Raw genomic sequence first — 17,610 nt, 5'->3', positions numbered from 1 at the left:
AATTGCAGCAGAAGTTGGGCTAATGATGCACTTCTGATTCAGGCGTAAAAAGCTTTACTCTCAAGAGAATGTGAAGCATCAGAAAAAGTATGGGCAGGGAATCAGAATTTACGAGCCATGGATTTGTTTTCCATCAGAGTAATTGCCATTTTTTCCAACACTTTGAAAAGTGAATGCTTCAATGTGGAGAGCTTTCGCCATACAATTTTGAAGTATCGACTATTAAAACACTATAAAACTCGAGATTTTTTAGAGCTTCGAGTTCTTGGAACACTGAAAAGTGTTTAAAATTCATACAAGAACTGAAAGCACTTTTTTTTACAAGTGAAGGTTTTGAATAAAATAGCTAATTAAGTGGAAAACCATCATTTTTCACTCTTTCTCTCTCCATTTCGTTCTGACTGTAATTGCAATATTTCTTTGGTATCAAAATGATGGCCTGAGAGGAAAAATTGATCTGGAGCATGTTGTCAAGAACATTCGCGATATTGTCCGTCTTAATTGACTCACCATTCAACGTTTGCGTGCAGAAGATTCAGAACAGCAGCAGCGATTCGACGGGAAAAAAACACGACGATTCTTCACTTTTCATATCAGTTATCATATTTTCTACAATAATACAATGTCATAATTAATCAATAATGCAAAATATATAATTATAAACTTTTCTCTCATTTTCTTTTTATAATATTGTATTTTCTCTCTTCTTTTTTTTACTCACTTTTAGTTCAATGTGTGTAAGTGGCTGTGTGTATTTTTTTTTATCTAATCATTTCACATGCATCAACATTTTTTGCGCGCATTTTCATAATCATAAATTAATGATGCATTTTGCTGCCAAAGTGTCTTCAGCACAAAAGCAAAAAAAAGATCGGAACTTCAAATGAAAATAAATACAACGAATAATTTCATTGAATATATTTCTCATTCACCATTAGTCAAAACCACTCCAAAGACTCATTTGTCTTAATTCTTTAATTATGCTTTAAAATTATTTCCTATTTTCTCTGCACTACTTTTTTTTTAATTCTTCAGTTTACTATTCAATCATCTTTTTATTATCTCAGCTACATAAACCACTATTTTTCTTTTCTTTTAGATTGTTGATATTTCATGAGAGAAATAAATGTTATTCATTATTTAATGTGAGAATGGTGAGAAATTGATTGGTTTTTTTCTTTTCTTTTAAATTGTATTTTATACCTATTCATTATGCGACATTGAAAGCATTGTTTGATATTTTCAATTATTTTTTTTCGACTTCTAAATTATATTGGGGAGATTTTTTATTTCATTCATTATCCGTTTGAAAAATATGGTATGATTTCTAGGCTATAAACTATTTTCATTATGTTTGTTCTTTTCAGAAAATAGAATTAAGAAGAAAAAAAATTGATCGTCAAGAATTGCATTGAAAAGATTATCGAGGCATTTTGGAAAATACGAAAAACAAAGATACGAGTAATTATGGAAAAAATGCCCTCACCCGAAAAAGAACTCATAAAAGAATTACAAATAATTTTTTTTTAAATATATTTACAAATTGTTTTTTTCTTTCACTTATTGACTTAAAGAAATTCTACTTTTCTCACACTTTTCTTTCCTTCCTTCATCTCTAAATATTTTTATCTGTCCTTTTTTCTCATCAATTATATATTTTCCTTAGAATTAATCCATGTTCAGTAATGCAATATTTCTTTTATATCTCATTTATTTAATTATTTCATATAATTTATCTCATCATCATCATTAAAATTCTTTTATTTTTATTAAGTTATTCTCCTCTCAGTTTTACACGCAATTTTGTGTGTGATTTATTTATATTTTTTTTAGTGTTTATCCATGTTTGTTTTTATATCATCAATGAAATGAGGATTTTTCATAGCTCGTTTTTTTTTCAAAGTGCATGTTTATGAGATTAAAATTCCATTTATATATATATACTTCAAAATCCCCCCCTTCTCTCTCTCTCTATCCATATCTAAAGTGACTTCTCAATGACTTTCAATGAACATTTAGTGAAAAAGTCATTCTGGAAATTTCATTTCCATCATTTACATTACCGTCAAAATGTGTGTGTTTCTGTTTTTCTTTATCAGAAAAGATTTCGTGAAATGTCCTAAGTAGAAGCTAATGCTACTCATGTAAATTTTATATACTCTTCTGCGTCTACTTGTAGAACACATAGAAATTTATTAACTCTTGATTAATTCAATATTTTCACCTATAATTTCACGATGGCTCTCAATGTTAAATTCTTCTCCATATTTCTTAATAACTCCTTATTGACTAATATTTCTCATTTGCACTTCGCGCGCGCACAAACACACTCACACAAGTCACATAGGGATGAAAATGGGGATGACAATCAATGTGATTCCGCCTTTCTACGATGGACAAAGAGAGCCCAGTAATTCCTCAGCTGAAGCCCAAATTAATGGAAAAAGAGCTTTTCCATTTGTTTCCTCTCTCACCGCACGCTTTTCTGCCCACCTCAACATTCCACAAATTCCCATTTTTCACATTCTCTCCCATTGACAATTGTCCAATTGTCTTTAGCTTCACCGTGAAACAGACAAGAGTCAAAGGGCGCTGTTTCTCCAAGGTAAAAGTCAATTGAATGATGATTTATCATGCTGAAGAGGCGGAGAATAGCAGTGGGCGTGGCTTCTGTTTTATCAATCAACAAAGTGACAGCGACTTGAGAGTTCTCTTCAGCTCTAAACTCACCCCACAGAAAATCCATCTTAATTTCACCCAACGATATTGTTACATTTATATCAATTTGCGTCCAGCAATCAGTGAAAATATTTTATTACCTCAACAATTTACCACAATTTACTCCCTGTTTGCCTTTTGTCGGCTAAGTTACACTTTTGCTAACAGCATCGCATCATTATTTCTCATTATCATTTCGACTGTGTGAGGGCGGCGGAGGAGCTGAAGAGGGAGGAAAAAGGCCTCTTGAGAAGAAAGGAAATTGTTATTCTTTTTGGGCTTTCGAGGACACTCGAGAGAGATTCTTTTGCTCTGCTGCTATTTCATTTACTCCTCACAACGCTTATCTCTTCCCTTCGCGATAAGTACATTTATTTTATTAATTTTTCCCTTTTCCCTCTCGAGAATGTTTTGCGAGTGTGAGAGACATTTTTGGGGGATGATGAAAATTCTTCAAAATTCTTCTTCTCTACCAAAAAAGGATTTTCCACATTCATTCAAAATCAACCTCACGTTAAATTTCTACAACATTTCACGCATTCTTGCACAGTGCTTTTTACTTACTTTCTTCTTCGTATTCTTGTTTAACGACAAATTTTTGCCAAGGGAAAAAAGACCCTCTCATCGACCATCGTGATTTTCTGCATTTCTACGAATGTATGTCTTTCATCAGTCAACATATTATATGTTTCTCTTTAGAAATGTACACCATATATTCTATATAGAAAAGGATTTAACGTTTTCTACGACATTTTTCGAAAATCTTGCCAATTGCGTGCAAATTGGGCAACACTTTTTCCGCATTATGAAAAATCAAGAATCTGAAGGAATGAATAAACACAGAAGCCGCATTGAGAAGAATTTTTTCTTCGTCTCATTTTCACTCCTCAATAAATCAACGCACGCACTCAAATGTCAGAGAAATATCACATCTTTCTCCTCTCTTGCCACTGCGTATTCAATCCACAAAGAGAGACATGCCACTGGAAATATTTTATCATTAATTTTCCTCATTCCCCATCAGCGCGCACCTTTTCCTTGACGACAATCTCTGGGTGGAAAATTCATCACACGCCCAACCATTCTCCCCCACTCGGCTTTTTCTCACACCCTCTGAATCCGGTATATTTTTTTTCTTCCTTTCTTTCACTTTCATCCACTTTATTGCATTTGATGAGGTGAAAGTGAAAAGCAGAAATGATGAGAGTCTGTCTGCTGTTTTGAGCACGAAAATTACTTACAATTGTCTTCAAGTGTGAAAAGACTCTTAAGTCCTGATTGAAGAGCATCGCTCTTCGTCATTATTTACGCGGTCATTTGTAGACAATTTCGCTCCTCCCGTTTCAACAAACTTCACTGACCCAGAGAAATCCGCATTGAGCAAAAAATGACAATTTCCCTTGCTTATTTCCTTTCAGAGGAAATTTAGTGAAGGCAATCGGATCATTTTCCCATTCACTTGGCCATCGCGCTCCAGGACATTGAATAGGAACACACAGTTGACGACGGAGGCAAAGGAATATTTCCCAACCAACCCACAAACTTTTCCCCATTCACCATCACCACATCAGATGGCAATTTCATATTCATCACTCAACTGACATGTTCTCAACTTCGCGCTCAACACAAGATGTACGAATGCGGTGACGTTTGAAATCTTCTGCATATGTTCTCCATGTAATTTTGCTAATTAAATCACATTAATTTCAATAATTCAGGCAGTAAAAGGCGTGACAATGACTTTTCCTCCCTTTTTCCCACCATTGCGCGCCTTTTTCCCACGCAATATCTCAAATTCCACAAATTGGGAAATACGGAAAATTAATACCACAAATGAAAAATAAATGAATAACTCTTGACAATCTTGATGAAATTGTCCAATTTCAATTAAATTTCTCCTATAAAGACTGTCAAAAATGCGGATGTAAAAAAACTTAATCAGCATTGAAAATCCGATAATAAAAAGCATTAAAATTGTGCGAGCTTAATGGATTTCATTTCCATATCAAACAGACAATTTAATTAATCTCTGTAAATAATTGAAGAAAAAAAAATCATTTACAAAAGCACTGAAGCGGGTTTTATGATGCGCTCAGCTTTTCGCGTATTAAAATTTCACCATTGCAGAATATCTCATAACTATTATATGACTCAGATTGGCAGAATGTTATGGATTTCATGATGCTGATGAAAAATGACACATTTTCCTCTCGTCACGCTCAATTTTGCACTCATTCGCAAATTGAAATTTAACAATGAGCACATTTTTTTTTGGCTCGAAAAAATGTCTGTCAACTCAACTAGCGACTTCTGTGTTTCAAATTTGGCAAAATAAATTGTGTGAAATTCATTGAGTGAAACGGAAAAATCACTCCTTCGTCGGCATTGACGATAAATCACCTTGTAGAGCAGAAGTGTATTTTTTCTCTCACTCTCTCTCTCTCTTTCTCTTTCTATTCGCACTATTAAACAATTTGGCATGTAAATTTCAGGCATAATCAAAAGAAAAGGAAACTGAGGGAGAGAAAGATAGGGTGAAACTTCCCCTAAATGAGGGTCAGAGAATATTTACAGTGTTGTCGTTCGCAGCAGCGACGCGATGATGTTGTTGTAGCCAATCTTGCTGTTCCTGTTCGCCGCAGCAGCAGCAGCAGCAGCAGTTGCTGCCTTCTTCTCATCCCGCTCGCCACCCTCCGCCTCGTCCAGCTCCTCCTCGTCCACCTCCTCCACCACACAGGGCTCCTCGTCGCCCCGGAACGCCTCGTCGGGCGCCCCACTTGCGCCCGGCGGCGGCTGCTGCTGCTCAGGCTTGGGATCGAGTCACAGTCGGAGGTCGTACGCGATTTTAGAAGCAATATTCTTGAAGCCAATACTGGTACCTACAAAGCACACACGAAATCCAATTACAATCGCATTAGAACCCTTCATTTCCCGCTTCGAAATGCAATAAATCACGTCTCTGAACGTTTGATTGCAAGATGTACAGAAGTTGCGGAGCTTTTATACGATTTCGTACGAAACTTGCACTTTGACTTTGACATTTTTTTTTCCTCTCCTCTTTAGTTGGACAGAATTATTAGCTAAAAGCACACAGTGAGACAGTCCAGGTGTAAAAGAGTAACTTCAACCCTGATTTCTAATTCGTGCTCTGATATTTACAAACACTTTTCCATCATCAAATCATCAAGTCAATGATATTTCAAGTCTAGAAGTTTTCAAAAATAAAAATTCCAGCTGACACCACGACTTTCCCACTCTTTGCAATCAAATTACAACTCGTTTCAACTTTGCACAGTTCCAATTTCTCTCTCTCTCTCTCTCTCTTGCTGGCTGTTCGAATTTCAACTTCGCATTTCTGACTCAAATCTAATAAATCAATCTTGCAGCGGAAGAAAATTCACTCACCTGAAATACGTTTGAAACGAACACCATTGAGTGACAGTCTTGGCAATTTGCACACCTCAATTTCCCACTGAACCAGCGAATCCGTGTTCGGATCACCATGAACACAGAGTAGAACGAATCTGAGGGAGTAGAAGAGTGAAAGCATTTTCCACAGTAAGAATCATTGCGTGAAAAGTTGAGACATTTAGCGAAATTACCTTTCTCGTTGCTCATAGTCGCAATTGTTCTTGTCCAGCACCGATCGAATCTCCGCCATAATTTCATCTGGGAGCCGTGGCGACGTCGTCTTCATGGACCACGTGAAGCGCAGCACTCTCGGCTTCACCGGTTCTTCCGTGTTTGATCCACTGCGAGGGAAAAAGCTTAAGGTAATTCACCAGTTTAATCGTCTTCCTCATCATTGGCAGCTTTTTCTTCTTCTTTCTTTCATCTTCACTTCTACTATAATATTCAACGGCAAACAACATTGCAAGAAAAACACGAACTCTATCGTCGCAAGTCTCATGCTTAGACGCTCTGCGTGCAAAGGAATCATGGATATAAGAAGCTTTTCTCCTTGGACGCGCACTGCTGAGTGATGATGCAACGTAACAAAGAGAAACATGACTCGATGCTTCGTGCAATATTTTTTTTCTTGTCATTAATTAACTTTGCAAGCTCACAACTAGACTAAAGAGTGGCGGGAATTGAATTAAACTGAAGGGGGATGGTGGAAACTGAGGGAGTTTATTGAATGGCGGTGAAGTTGCGGAAGAGAAACACGGGAAAATGCCATATTTTTTATACACTTTTGCTACATTCTTCACTGTCGCTCTTCACCTCTGCTTTTGACAATATTATCTCTTTCTCTCTCTCTCTTTTTTTGGCTGTTATTCATCTAAGAGCTGAGCGCAGAGTTAGACAAAGAGACATGTAAGAATTGAGACAGAACAGCGTGTTTACAGGATTTACCTAAGAATAAAAATTATAAATGTTGGTGTTGGTCTAATTACCTAATATTGTTTGATGTGGAGTTTGCTTGGCCATCGGTGGGCCTAAAATAAAAGAAAGAAAAACCAAACGCAAAAAATGTGGTTAAACATAAACAGAAAGGAGGAAAACAAACAAGGTGGACAATATTATTCTCTCTATATAAGTTTAGCAATCTCTCTCTCTCTGTGCCTGTGATGCCCAAATAAAAAATCCCACCCTCGCCGCAATTGAGGCGCAGAGTAGAAAAGGTGTGACACACAATTTGGGTGGCATTTAATTGCCAACACAAAAATGTGACCCCAAAACCGTGAATGACAATTGTTTTGTGACTCTCACATCAAATATGAAAGATGGCCAATTAACAGTAAACACGGAACGACACACGAGGGTGTCTCAAAACGTCACAACATAGATTCAGTTCAACAAATAAAAAAAAGCACGAGAAATGCAAAGGGGGAAATGTGTTAATTTGGCAACAGAGAGAGAAAATCAAACACTGGATTTTGTACACTTGATTGATCACTTTCATCGATAAATTCAAGCTTCCGCTCAGAAATTGAGAGAATCAGTAAGTTTTTGAATAAAAAAAATTTACGCTACATGTCAGCCAATGGGGACTCAAAACCAAACCACGCCCACTTCATTTCTCCGCCCACTAAGCTTGATGAACTTGTATTCTGACATTCACTGACTCTTAACTGAAAATTTCCCGCAAGAATGCAAATACTTCTCGCCTCAGAGAGAGGATTGAAGCATCAGGTAGAGAAGACTAAGCATTGTAGCGTTAATGGTAACACCATCACCCAGGAAAGCTCAAAGCGTGTTTAACATTGAAGCTCCATCTCCGGCAATTTGCTGACACAATAGCAAATGTTGTGCAGCATTATTACATACAAAATTGTGCGAAAAGCGTGATCATTTTTATGCTCTGCAATTTGATTGTTTTTTTTTGGCTGTTGTCAACCCCAAAAATTCAATTGTCGACAAATCATATACATATAGTTATATGTGATTTTCATTTGGATTGTGAGGGGAAAGTGGGAAAAATAAACTGTTATTTTATTTTTTGACAAATATTTCTCACTATATTTTCTCTCATAATTTATTCAATAGGCTATTTTTTGTCGCTTAAATTAATAATGCTTGTAAAACTAACAATGTTACTTCATTAACTTGTTTTCTCTCTCTCTCTCTCTCTCGCTCTCGTTCTCAACTGTGTTTACATTTTGGGAATTTATCTCTCGTTGATTGATTTTTGCTTCAGAAGATTCACCCATTATTATTTCCCTTTTTGCCAAAATCCGCTGAAACTGCAAAATCAACACATTTTGCGGGGAGAATTGGGGAAAATTGCCCTCTTTTCCCTCTCTCTCTCTCTCACTCGACGACACACACGACGTGGAAATTCCCTCATTTAGTTATGTAGCTTAACATACAAACATTACATTTGTACCTCTCAAAACTATAACAAGCCTTCCTTCCTTCCTTCGTCTCTCTCCTTCTCTCTCACTCTTATATTCAATTTTCTCTCTATTGCTTTGATTGGTATCTCTAAGAATACTTGCTAGACTGATGTGTTGCGTGAATGGGATGATGAACTGAGGGGCTGAGAATTTCTCTTAGCACTCTTCTCTCTAGTACTACGCCTAAAACTCATTCTAATGCCAGATGCCCTCAAATTATTTGGCAGAAATTTCACAAGACTGTTGAAAAGAGAAAGAAAAGAAGAAAAAAACAAAAAGAAATGATAGAAGTCAACTGTGTGTGTGGAAAACTTGACAAATCTTTCAGTGCTTTCAACCGTCTGTCTTTGCAAAGTTTCTCATCTCTTTTCTCTCTTTGCCCTCTTCTCAATGTGCAAAAACATAACGTCGAAACGAAAAGTCAAAACACATGATAGAAAAAAATGTAGGACCATATATAGTAACAAAAAAAAATAAGTAGTGCAAAATTATCGATGTGACACTCACAGTTAAAGATAAACACAGAGACATATATAGTAGTTAGAAATGTACCTAATAAAGAAATTGATTCCTATATAGAATAGCGCTGAAAAACTTTTCAGTTCCTAAAGCAAATTCCTTTTCTGTGTAAATTTTCATACTATATATTTCTAATATCTCTCTTTCTCTCTCTCTCTCTCTCTTAATTCACATCAGGAAAATAAAGAGAAAATAAATAAAATGAGAAGGAACAATTATTTAACTTCATTTGCTATTTTTCTCAAGTTTCTCATAAAAACAATTTTCAATATAATCGATCTTAACAACTAATATGGAATAAATTGGTCACAGCTGCAGATTTTTCATCACTCTCTCTATCCCTGTTCTCCCATCGCTTCATTCATGTCAATTCTCACATAGCATTACGACAAATGCTACTGATTGAGCCTAGAAGAAAATCCAATGAAAATATTCATTTTATACCATCTCCATTCACAACATTCACTCTAAATCGAGTTTTTCTGTCACTATTATGCATTCTTGTAACTTTGCTTTTGAAAAAGTATATATATATATATGTATATATAGTGCCAAAAATGTAGAGATAGGAAAAATATAAAAGAGATTTCTTTTTATCAAAAAAACAATAATAATAATAATAATAATAATATACACTGAAAGTATGATGGCGAGTATAAAGGAATAATTTAATGAAGAAAATAAAAACTTTGCACAATGATAAATCCTTCACTCCAAAAAAATCTCTCCTTTCTCTTCCTTCTCCATTCATATGATGGACGCTTGTTATTTTTTTCTTCTTTCAAGAACATATTTTGAGACAAACTTAAAAGAAAAATCTGCAGCGTGACCACTTAAAAGAATAATAATAATAATATGCTTGAAAGAAGCATAAATAAAGAAAATATATGTAGATAAAATTCTCACTGTTTGCTTTTCTTTACACTACCTTCAACTGGATTTTTATCACGTGATATTTAAGACATAAAACACCATAAAATCCATAAGAAGTAACTTCAATATGGCATATTATTAAAGGAGTGCACAATGATCTAAATTTCTTGTCAGCGCCAATGATGAATAAAATAAAATCAAACCAAAAAGACCAAAAAAATCAATTTTTTTTTTTAAATTCCGAATCCAAAATCACAAATTCGGATTCAACTCTGTGCATGCCTTTTAAGAGTTAATGAGGTGATTTGTAACATTAAAATTCAAATGGTCCCACATCCTCTGCAGTTCTTTTATTCAAATTAATATTATGATTAAAAACAAACTAATAACGGAGTCAATTATAAACCATTGTGCAAACCTTTTTCCATTATTACACTTTTAGTCACTTTGCATGGAAAGTATTTGTGGATGTTTGTGTGTGTGTTGCGTGTGTAAATGCGGTAGTTTTGAAAGGCGAAAGATGGGATATTTTTCGTGGAAAGCATGTGAACATTTTCCTTAACTCTTTTCATGTGTGTTTATGTGTGCTTATTTATCCTGAAAATTATCCTCATTTTAGAGGAAAATTTATTGGGATATTTGCAGCTTATTATAGCATTACTTCAAATTCATATGTTTAACAAATAAGTTATTATTAAATACTATTATTTCCAAAAAAAAAAAACATTTCATTTCATCATCATTTTCTTCTTCTTTCTAAGATCTAAACTAAACTTCTATTCCTAATTTTTTTTTAATTCATTACTGATTGGAGAACTTTAAAAAAAAACTAATTCTTCAAGAAAATTAACATATCAAGCAAAGAAATAAAAACACTTTAAGGTTGTAAATTTAGTACTTCAAGTGAGACTAATTTTTAGCCGTAAATACCCTAAACCTGAAATGAACAATATACGAAAATTGTTTTAGAATAAAATGAAAATAATCAGAAAAGAAAAAAACAAAAAATATGTTAAATTACTTTTACTCGCTAATCTGTCATTAACAAAGACAAGAGAAACAAACTGTCCCAATGTTTAAGAAAACTATTTTTTTCTTTCAAAAATCACATTATTTTCTAGCATTTCTCACACCTTTGGTCGCTCTCGCTCTCTCTCTCTCTCTCTTTCTCTCTTTGAAATGGATTCAAGGGTTTTACTCTAATGGCCTTACGTTTAAATATATATGAATAAGAAAATGGCACTGAGAATTGTGTGCAGTGAGACAAGTGAAAAAATCAGAAAGAAACAGCAAATTAATAAACATGAAGTGGTTGTTACACAGGAGGTGATGGACAAAGGGTAAAAATTAGGGTTTAACACTGTTAACATTTCATTATTACATGTGAAAATTTGAAGAAAAAAAAATGCATGCAATGTCGTGTGTATTTTTGAAAATGAGAACAATTTATTGTTAGATATTTTCATCACTTTATAGCATTAATTTTCTTTCACAAAACTCAAAAAATTAAATGAAAATTTACACTATATAATAAATATTCAGACTTGATAGATTTCCCATGAAATGTCTTAATCATCCAAAGACATTTTTATGGAACACACAGTCAATTTTCAAATCTGAACATCAACATTATAGCGCGACAGACAAAAATTTTCCAAAGAAATTTTTTTTCATTACAGCAAAATAAATGCAGCGCGTTCCAATTCAAGCACGCAAAACAGTAAGAAAGAAAATCAACAACAAAATGAATCATAAATTAAATTATTGTGAGCACAAATTTTCCAGTAACAAGTAAAAAAAAAATAATTTAAAAAAAAATACAAACATGTGACTCTTGGAGATGCAATGAGATTAAAAAAATAACCATCCTAACATATTCTCTGAATTGAAAAGTGACAAAGAGAAAAAAGTAATTTTTGCTTACCGTTTACTGAAGCGGGAGGAGATTTTGGAGAAAAAACTCGTCCTTCCTGAATGTGGCGAGTCTCCAGTCGTGCCACCAGTTCCCGAATACTCAAGTCCTGTGTTATTTCTGGCTCTGGTTTGCCCTGCAAAATCAAACAGTGCACAGAATTTTATCATAAAGAAACAATCAACAGCATCACAAAATATTCCACTTTATATTCTAGTATATCAGCTCCCGCATTTTCTCCACACATCCCCAAAACAACAACCGTTCTACCAGAAATTATAATTGAAAATTTTACCCCAAAAACATTGTCTTACAGATGCCATGGAAGTAAATTGCATTAAAATTGCATTCAAAACACATCGAAATTTCCCACTTTATGAACTATGTAGCAAACCAATTTATGGAAAAGTGTATGAAAAACACATTAACAAAGTTTCATCATGTGTAAAGTAATATGAAATATGTTGATGCATTCTTTGACGTGAATATTTATCAAACAAACTAATTATGAAGTGTAGAGAAATTATTTTGATTTTGAGGAAGTCCGGATGATATTAATATTCGTCACTGTCAAAGTCCTTTCTATATATTTTAATAACGAAATGTATAGACAAATATCTCATAGATTGTGAAAAACAAGAGGGAAAACTGAAAAATACAATTATGAAAAGTTCACCAATGTGAATTGAATAAACAATTATTTCCATTTTATCAACGACTTTCTCGGAAATTCTATTTATTTCTCATTTATTCCGTTTCTTCAAGTTACAAACACGAACACACAGGCACAGACATATTATTATGCAACTGTGTGAAGATGATGTAGAGAAAAAAGACAATAGAATTGACAGTAATCCAGTAAAAAAGACGAAGAACTCTCTGAATATTTTAAATTTCATTTCAATATTGATTTCCTTTTCTCTATTACTCTTCAGAGGCATTGGAGTCCAATAAATAATACAGCACAGCATTAACTGTTGTGCTGAAAAATTACAATTTCATGCAAGAATATTTAGAAAAGGCTAAAAAAAAAACCCTTTATTTGAAAACACATAAGTAAATTGCCATATTTGCTATATAAACGAAACGTCAATTGTAAGATAAAATCCAATGACATTTCGATATTCTGCGTCTTTCCACAGTCGCACAAACTATCACAAAAGAGGAGCATTCAAGGATAAAAGTAACAGTGAGAAAGGAGAATAAAATCAAATGACAAAATCGAGTGTGGAAAGTGTCGAATATCGTGTCATTGTCTCTCCAACTCATCCTCAGCATCATTATCCGCCACACTTCCTCAGTGAGGGGGTGTGTTCGGGGGGAAGGGAGAGTGCGTGAATGGAACAACTCACCTGAATGAAAAGTGGATCGTGATGGAACATTTCGGGGAAAGTGACGGCTAGATTTAGCAGCTGGTGTCAATCTGATGCGATTCAGCAAACTGAGAAAATAACCAAAGAAGAAGAAAAACTCATAACAATGATAGTGAATTTATGTTAGGGAATCTTTCACTAAATCTACTCTTGCTGTGGAATGTTCTACAGAAAAGAAATCATAGGTAATATTATTATTATTATTATTCGTTAAATATATTAAAATTGCATAAGTGGAAAATTATCTATTTCATTCCCACTACGCAATTTCTTTTCTCTTTTATTTCTTTATATCTGTGTGGTGTTAAATTGGCGTTATATGCTCATGTCATATATGATTGTTCTTCAGAAATGTGAGGAGGGAATTTTATTGCAAAAATGAAAAATATTTGACGAGAAAACAACAAGAAAAACCATACAAAATGATGACTTTTCCAAACTTTAATTGACAATATGAAAATTGTAAAGTAATACAGCGAGAGAATTCTAAAAGTTCTACATTTTAATATTATTAAATGGGAATCCAAAGTGTCTTTGTCTCAGTAGAAATTCCCTCTCGGGACAAAAAGAACCAACACAAACTTCACATGAAGAGATAAATTAGTAAATGTTTTGCACATTTCCCAAGTGAGCATATAATTTGTAATGCAAGAAAGTGAATAAGATTGATTAAACTGCAGGGAATTCATTAAGAAATTGCTCTCGTCTGGCAAAAACCACTTTTGCAATTGGTCAACTTAACAAACTTCAAAATGATCAATATAATCAGGAACTTTTGTCACGTATAATTAAACATAGAAACTCACATGCAGGATAATTACTCTGTTACACAATTTTTGGATGAATTCATGAATGAATAAACTGGTTCAAAAACACAGCCAAACAAAATTTTGCTTCATCCTTTTTTGCATATATAAATATATACTTAACTTTTGCTAAGTTGAATGTTTTCCATTTCTTGTGACATTTAAAATTTTCTACATTGAACAATAAACCGCCAAAATATGAATTCAAACGAATAAAAAGAAAAAAAAACTACATGCTTTTAAACACATTTCTTCTCCCTCACATTTCTTCAGCAACTTCTTTTCTTCTCATTGACAATTTCTACACCCAAATTGATTGATTAGCTCCGAGAATTTTCACGATATAATCAATCAATTGCGACCAACTGAAAACTGTCAATGTCCATCATTGTCAATTTGTATAAAGTTTTATTCGAAAGAAAGTTTATTAAATACATTCAAAGAGAAGAAAATAATATAAAGACGCACGCACTTTAGCCAGCACAGAATATTTTCTTTCACGCGTTCTTTAGGAGAAGAAAAAAAAACAACAACACTGGCGCAATCACAGAGTTGCTTTTCATGTTCACAAAATAATGTTTTAAACGATACGGCTTTCAAAAAGAAAAGAAAAAATCAGTGAATACTTGACATAAAAAAACCCCAATAAAACAACACATTTTTCAAGGATTTCCTTCCTCTTTCACGAGACTTCATCTCGCAAAATATCCCCCAAAATGTCAATTGTGAAAGTATATAAACACTCACCAGTCATAAGTTGTCAGTTGATGGTTGGCAAATTTTTTATTGTTTTTGCAATAATGCATTATTGAAGCGGCCATTGGATTAATTTAATGCGTGAAAAAAGAGAGAAATAAAGTGATATCGGTTAATATTTTTCACCATATTACTATTCGTGTTAATTTAATGTCATATGATTGCTAAAATTAAAAAATAATTTAATTTTTTTTCCCACAGCTTGAAAAAAGTACAAAGAATTTATTTAATTATTCATTGAAAGCAACGAAATAATCCAGTTTATGCAACATTTCATTCCAAAATGATAAATCCAATTAATGTCCATGTTTTTTTTTATTAAATGTGTTTCTCCTTTTGTCTCATTGATAATGATATTGTGTTTTTGTGTTACTAAATTTCTTTTATCCTGTTTCAATTTTATCTACACTTGTGAACTAATTTGGCATTTAAAAGAATATTTTAGCATAATGATATGAAAAATATACTACGTATAATAATATGTAAAAAGCCGCCCGTTTAACAAAAAAAAGTACACTCTAAATTGCCAAATCCAGAAAAGCCGCCAATTGTGTTTATCAAAACAAAGAAGGCAAAAAAAAACTCGAAAAAAACTATTTTGCTCTCTCCACAGAATAAAAAATGAAAAAAAAATATCAAATGAAACTCTCGCTTTTTATTATTCATCCTCCGAAAACGAGCAACAGAGCGGGCGATTCAGAATAAAAAGTACAAAAAGAAAGTTTTTAAAATTCTCATGGTTAAAACGAAAAACAACAACAAGAACTGAGCAAGAAGATATCGCAAAGAATAGTCAAGAAAAGTAAAAAAAAAAAACGAGAAAATCACTGAAAAATCTTGCTCTAAGAGATTTTCTCTCCATCTCTCGCACAAGACATTGAGCAATCCAGTTTTCCAACAACTCCTGCCAATGGGATTTGTCGATAAAGTGTGTTTAAAATTGTTTTTCATTTTCTTTCTTTCATCTCTGTGAGATTTGAACCCACGCCAGAGACACAATCGCCACAACTTGCGAAGGAAAACAACACACACTTTCACTGCTCAATCTCTTCCCCGAGAGATTTTTATACCTCGGTCCCAATGGATCGGTTTCTGCCGATGGACCTGGACTCGACACTGAGGCGCTCTTCACGTGTCCTTTGCCGCCACCACTGGTCACGCCAGTGGCGCCCCCCGTGGATCCGCCACGTGTCAACTCGGACACCGCCGTGGCGAAACTTGAATTGGACGGCATTAGGGGAAAACATGTGTCATTTTTTATATGTACACCCAAGAAATTCATGTCGAAAACACTAATAGTATTTCAGAGGCATTTTTCTCATCTCTATCATTTCAAAATGGAAGATATTATAAAGTCAAAAATTAAACATAAAACTCTAAATCAATAAGAAGTTTTTTTTTTATATATATGGAGAGAACATTTGAAAGTCAATTAATTTATAAACTACACGTAATAGAGAAGAAAAAAAAAGATTTTCTATAATATTTGTTTCTCTATAAAGAAAAAATCATCATCAAGTGAAACACAGAGAGAGACACATAATAAGGTACAAAGTATAGAGTTGATGAGAAGGTTAATGCTAAGGAAGAGGATATTTGTTTGACAAAAGACATAATTGCCAATTTAAATTCCACCAAATCCCAGCGTGAAACTCATTTTTGCCTGGCTTTGCCCGGAAAGCCAAAGAAGAAGAAAAAAAGAAGCCCCGAAATGTAAAAAGATATGATGGAATTTCCCTTTTTATCAACTTCCACATACTCAAAGAGGATAATCAATTAATGGAGAAATATACTGGGAATTTTCCACACAAAAACACACCCTTTACTTGTGTAAAACCTTTTCTGACTCTCATAGGTCAAATGACAACCCCCTAGATCTTGTCTATTCTCCATTTTTTTCTTCTTCTTCCTGTGTTCACCTCAAATTTGCCATATCTCCCAGTTTTTGATTCAATTGAAATATTTCCACCTCACTTTCTCTCCATTTCCTGTACTTTCAGCATTTCACAATCATTTCTTTTCATATTCCCCTTGAGAAATGCCACCCCACACTCCATTGACAACTCTCTCAAGCCTATCACCTTCAACCCCAACAGACAAACCCTCCAGTTAACCTGCCGTGACATGTCATATTGCTGGTGGCAATAAGGAAAGAAAATACAGTGCGTGAAACGCAAAAGAAATGTTGCGCTAGTGAGCGACATAGAATTTTACCTTTCCATGCAAATAATATGATATTGCAAGACAACTTTACATTTTCCCACGGATCAACATCAATAATAATAAGTAATATGACATGAAAATGACGGTGATTCACATGGCGAGAGAGAGACAGAATCCTTGAAAGACAAAATCATGGTCACAGGAAAGAAAAAGGGCGGCACGGAAGAAGGCTTTCCATCTCACTGATAAACAGACATACACACACTGTGTGCGCACACCTATTGATATTTATTTTGAGAATGGCACTTTTTTTTGGACCATTCATCCTTCTTTTTCTATATTTGGCAACAACAGAGAGAAAAAAAGGTCCCTTGTCAGGCTTCATAAGCATTTGCCCCAGAATGTACGGATATATTGATTCCACCCACGGACTTAACACATCGTACAAATTTAAGCTCTGCGAATGATATTGACTTTGGGTCAATCTCTCACAAAAGGACATTTTCTCGCCATCTTCAAATACTCCTCATCATATGTCAACTGAACTCTTGGCACTTTTTTTTTTTAGACAAACTGTTGATTGTTTGTGCTTGACTATAGAAGCTTTAAACAATCACATTTAATTTACTAAAAACATTTCTGATTAACTC

At 34.0% G+C, this 17,610-nt stretch overlaps 1 protein-coding gene across 26 annotated transcripts in view; it reads right to left on the bottom strand.

Annotated features, from left to right (window-relative positions):
- Nucleotides 1-577: 577 nt before the first annotated feature.
- Nucleotides 578-17,610, bottom strand: part of LOC132256154 (serine/threonine-protein kinase MARK2-like) — a 33,169-nt gene continuing 16,136 nt past the window's right edge. For 19 of the 26 annotated variants that reach the window (XM_059752368.1, XM_059752377.1, XM_059752369.1 and 16 more), the window contains 6 exons: nt 13,215-13,303; nt 11,875-11,998; nt 7,116-7,157; nt 6,321-6,470; nt 6,124-6,242; nt 578-5,597 (listed from right to left, as the gene is read on the bottom strand). In XM_059752368.1, coding sequence (XP_059608351.1) covers nt 5,539-5,597; nt 6,124-6,242; nt 6,321-6,470; nt 7,116-7,157; nt 11,875-11,998; nt 13,215-13,303 — 583 coding nt within the window. In that variant the 3' untranslated portion in view covers nt 578-5,538. Of the gene's footprint in view, nt 5,598-6,123; nt 6,243-6,320; nt 6,471-7,115; nt 7,158-8,284; nt 10,888-11,874; nt 11,999-13,214; nt 13,304-14,976; nt 16,015-17,610 lie in introns of those variants that run through there. The other 7 variants (XR_009468203.1, XM_059752382.1, XM_059752384.1 and 4 more) reach the window with 7 other exon arrangements.

This window comes from Phlebotomus argentipes, unplaced genomic scaffold (genome assembly GCF_947086385.1).
Source record: "Phlebotomus argentipes unplaced genomic scaffold, Phlebotomus argentipes genome assembly contig_5, whole genome shotgun sequence".
Classification (NCBI taxonomy): Eukaryota; Metazoa; Arthropoda; class Insecta; order Diptera; family Psychodidae; genus Phlebotomus; species Phlebotomus argentipes.
This window is presented reverse-complemented; position numbering and strand designations above follow the sequence as displayed.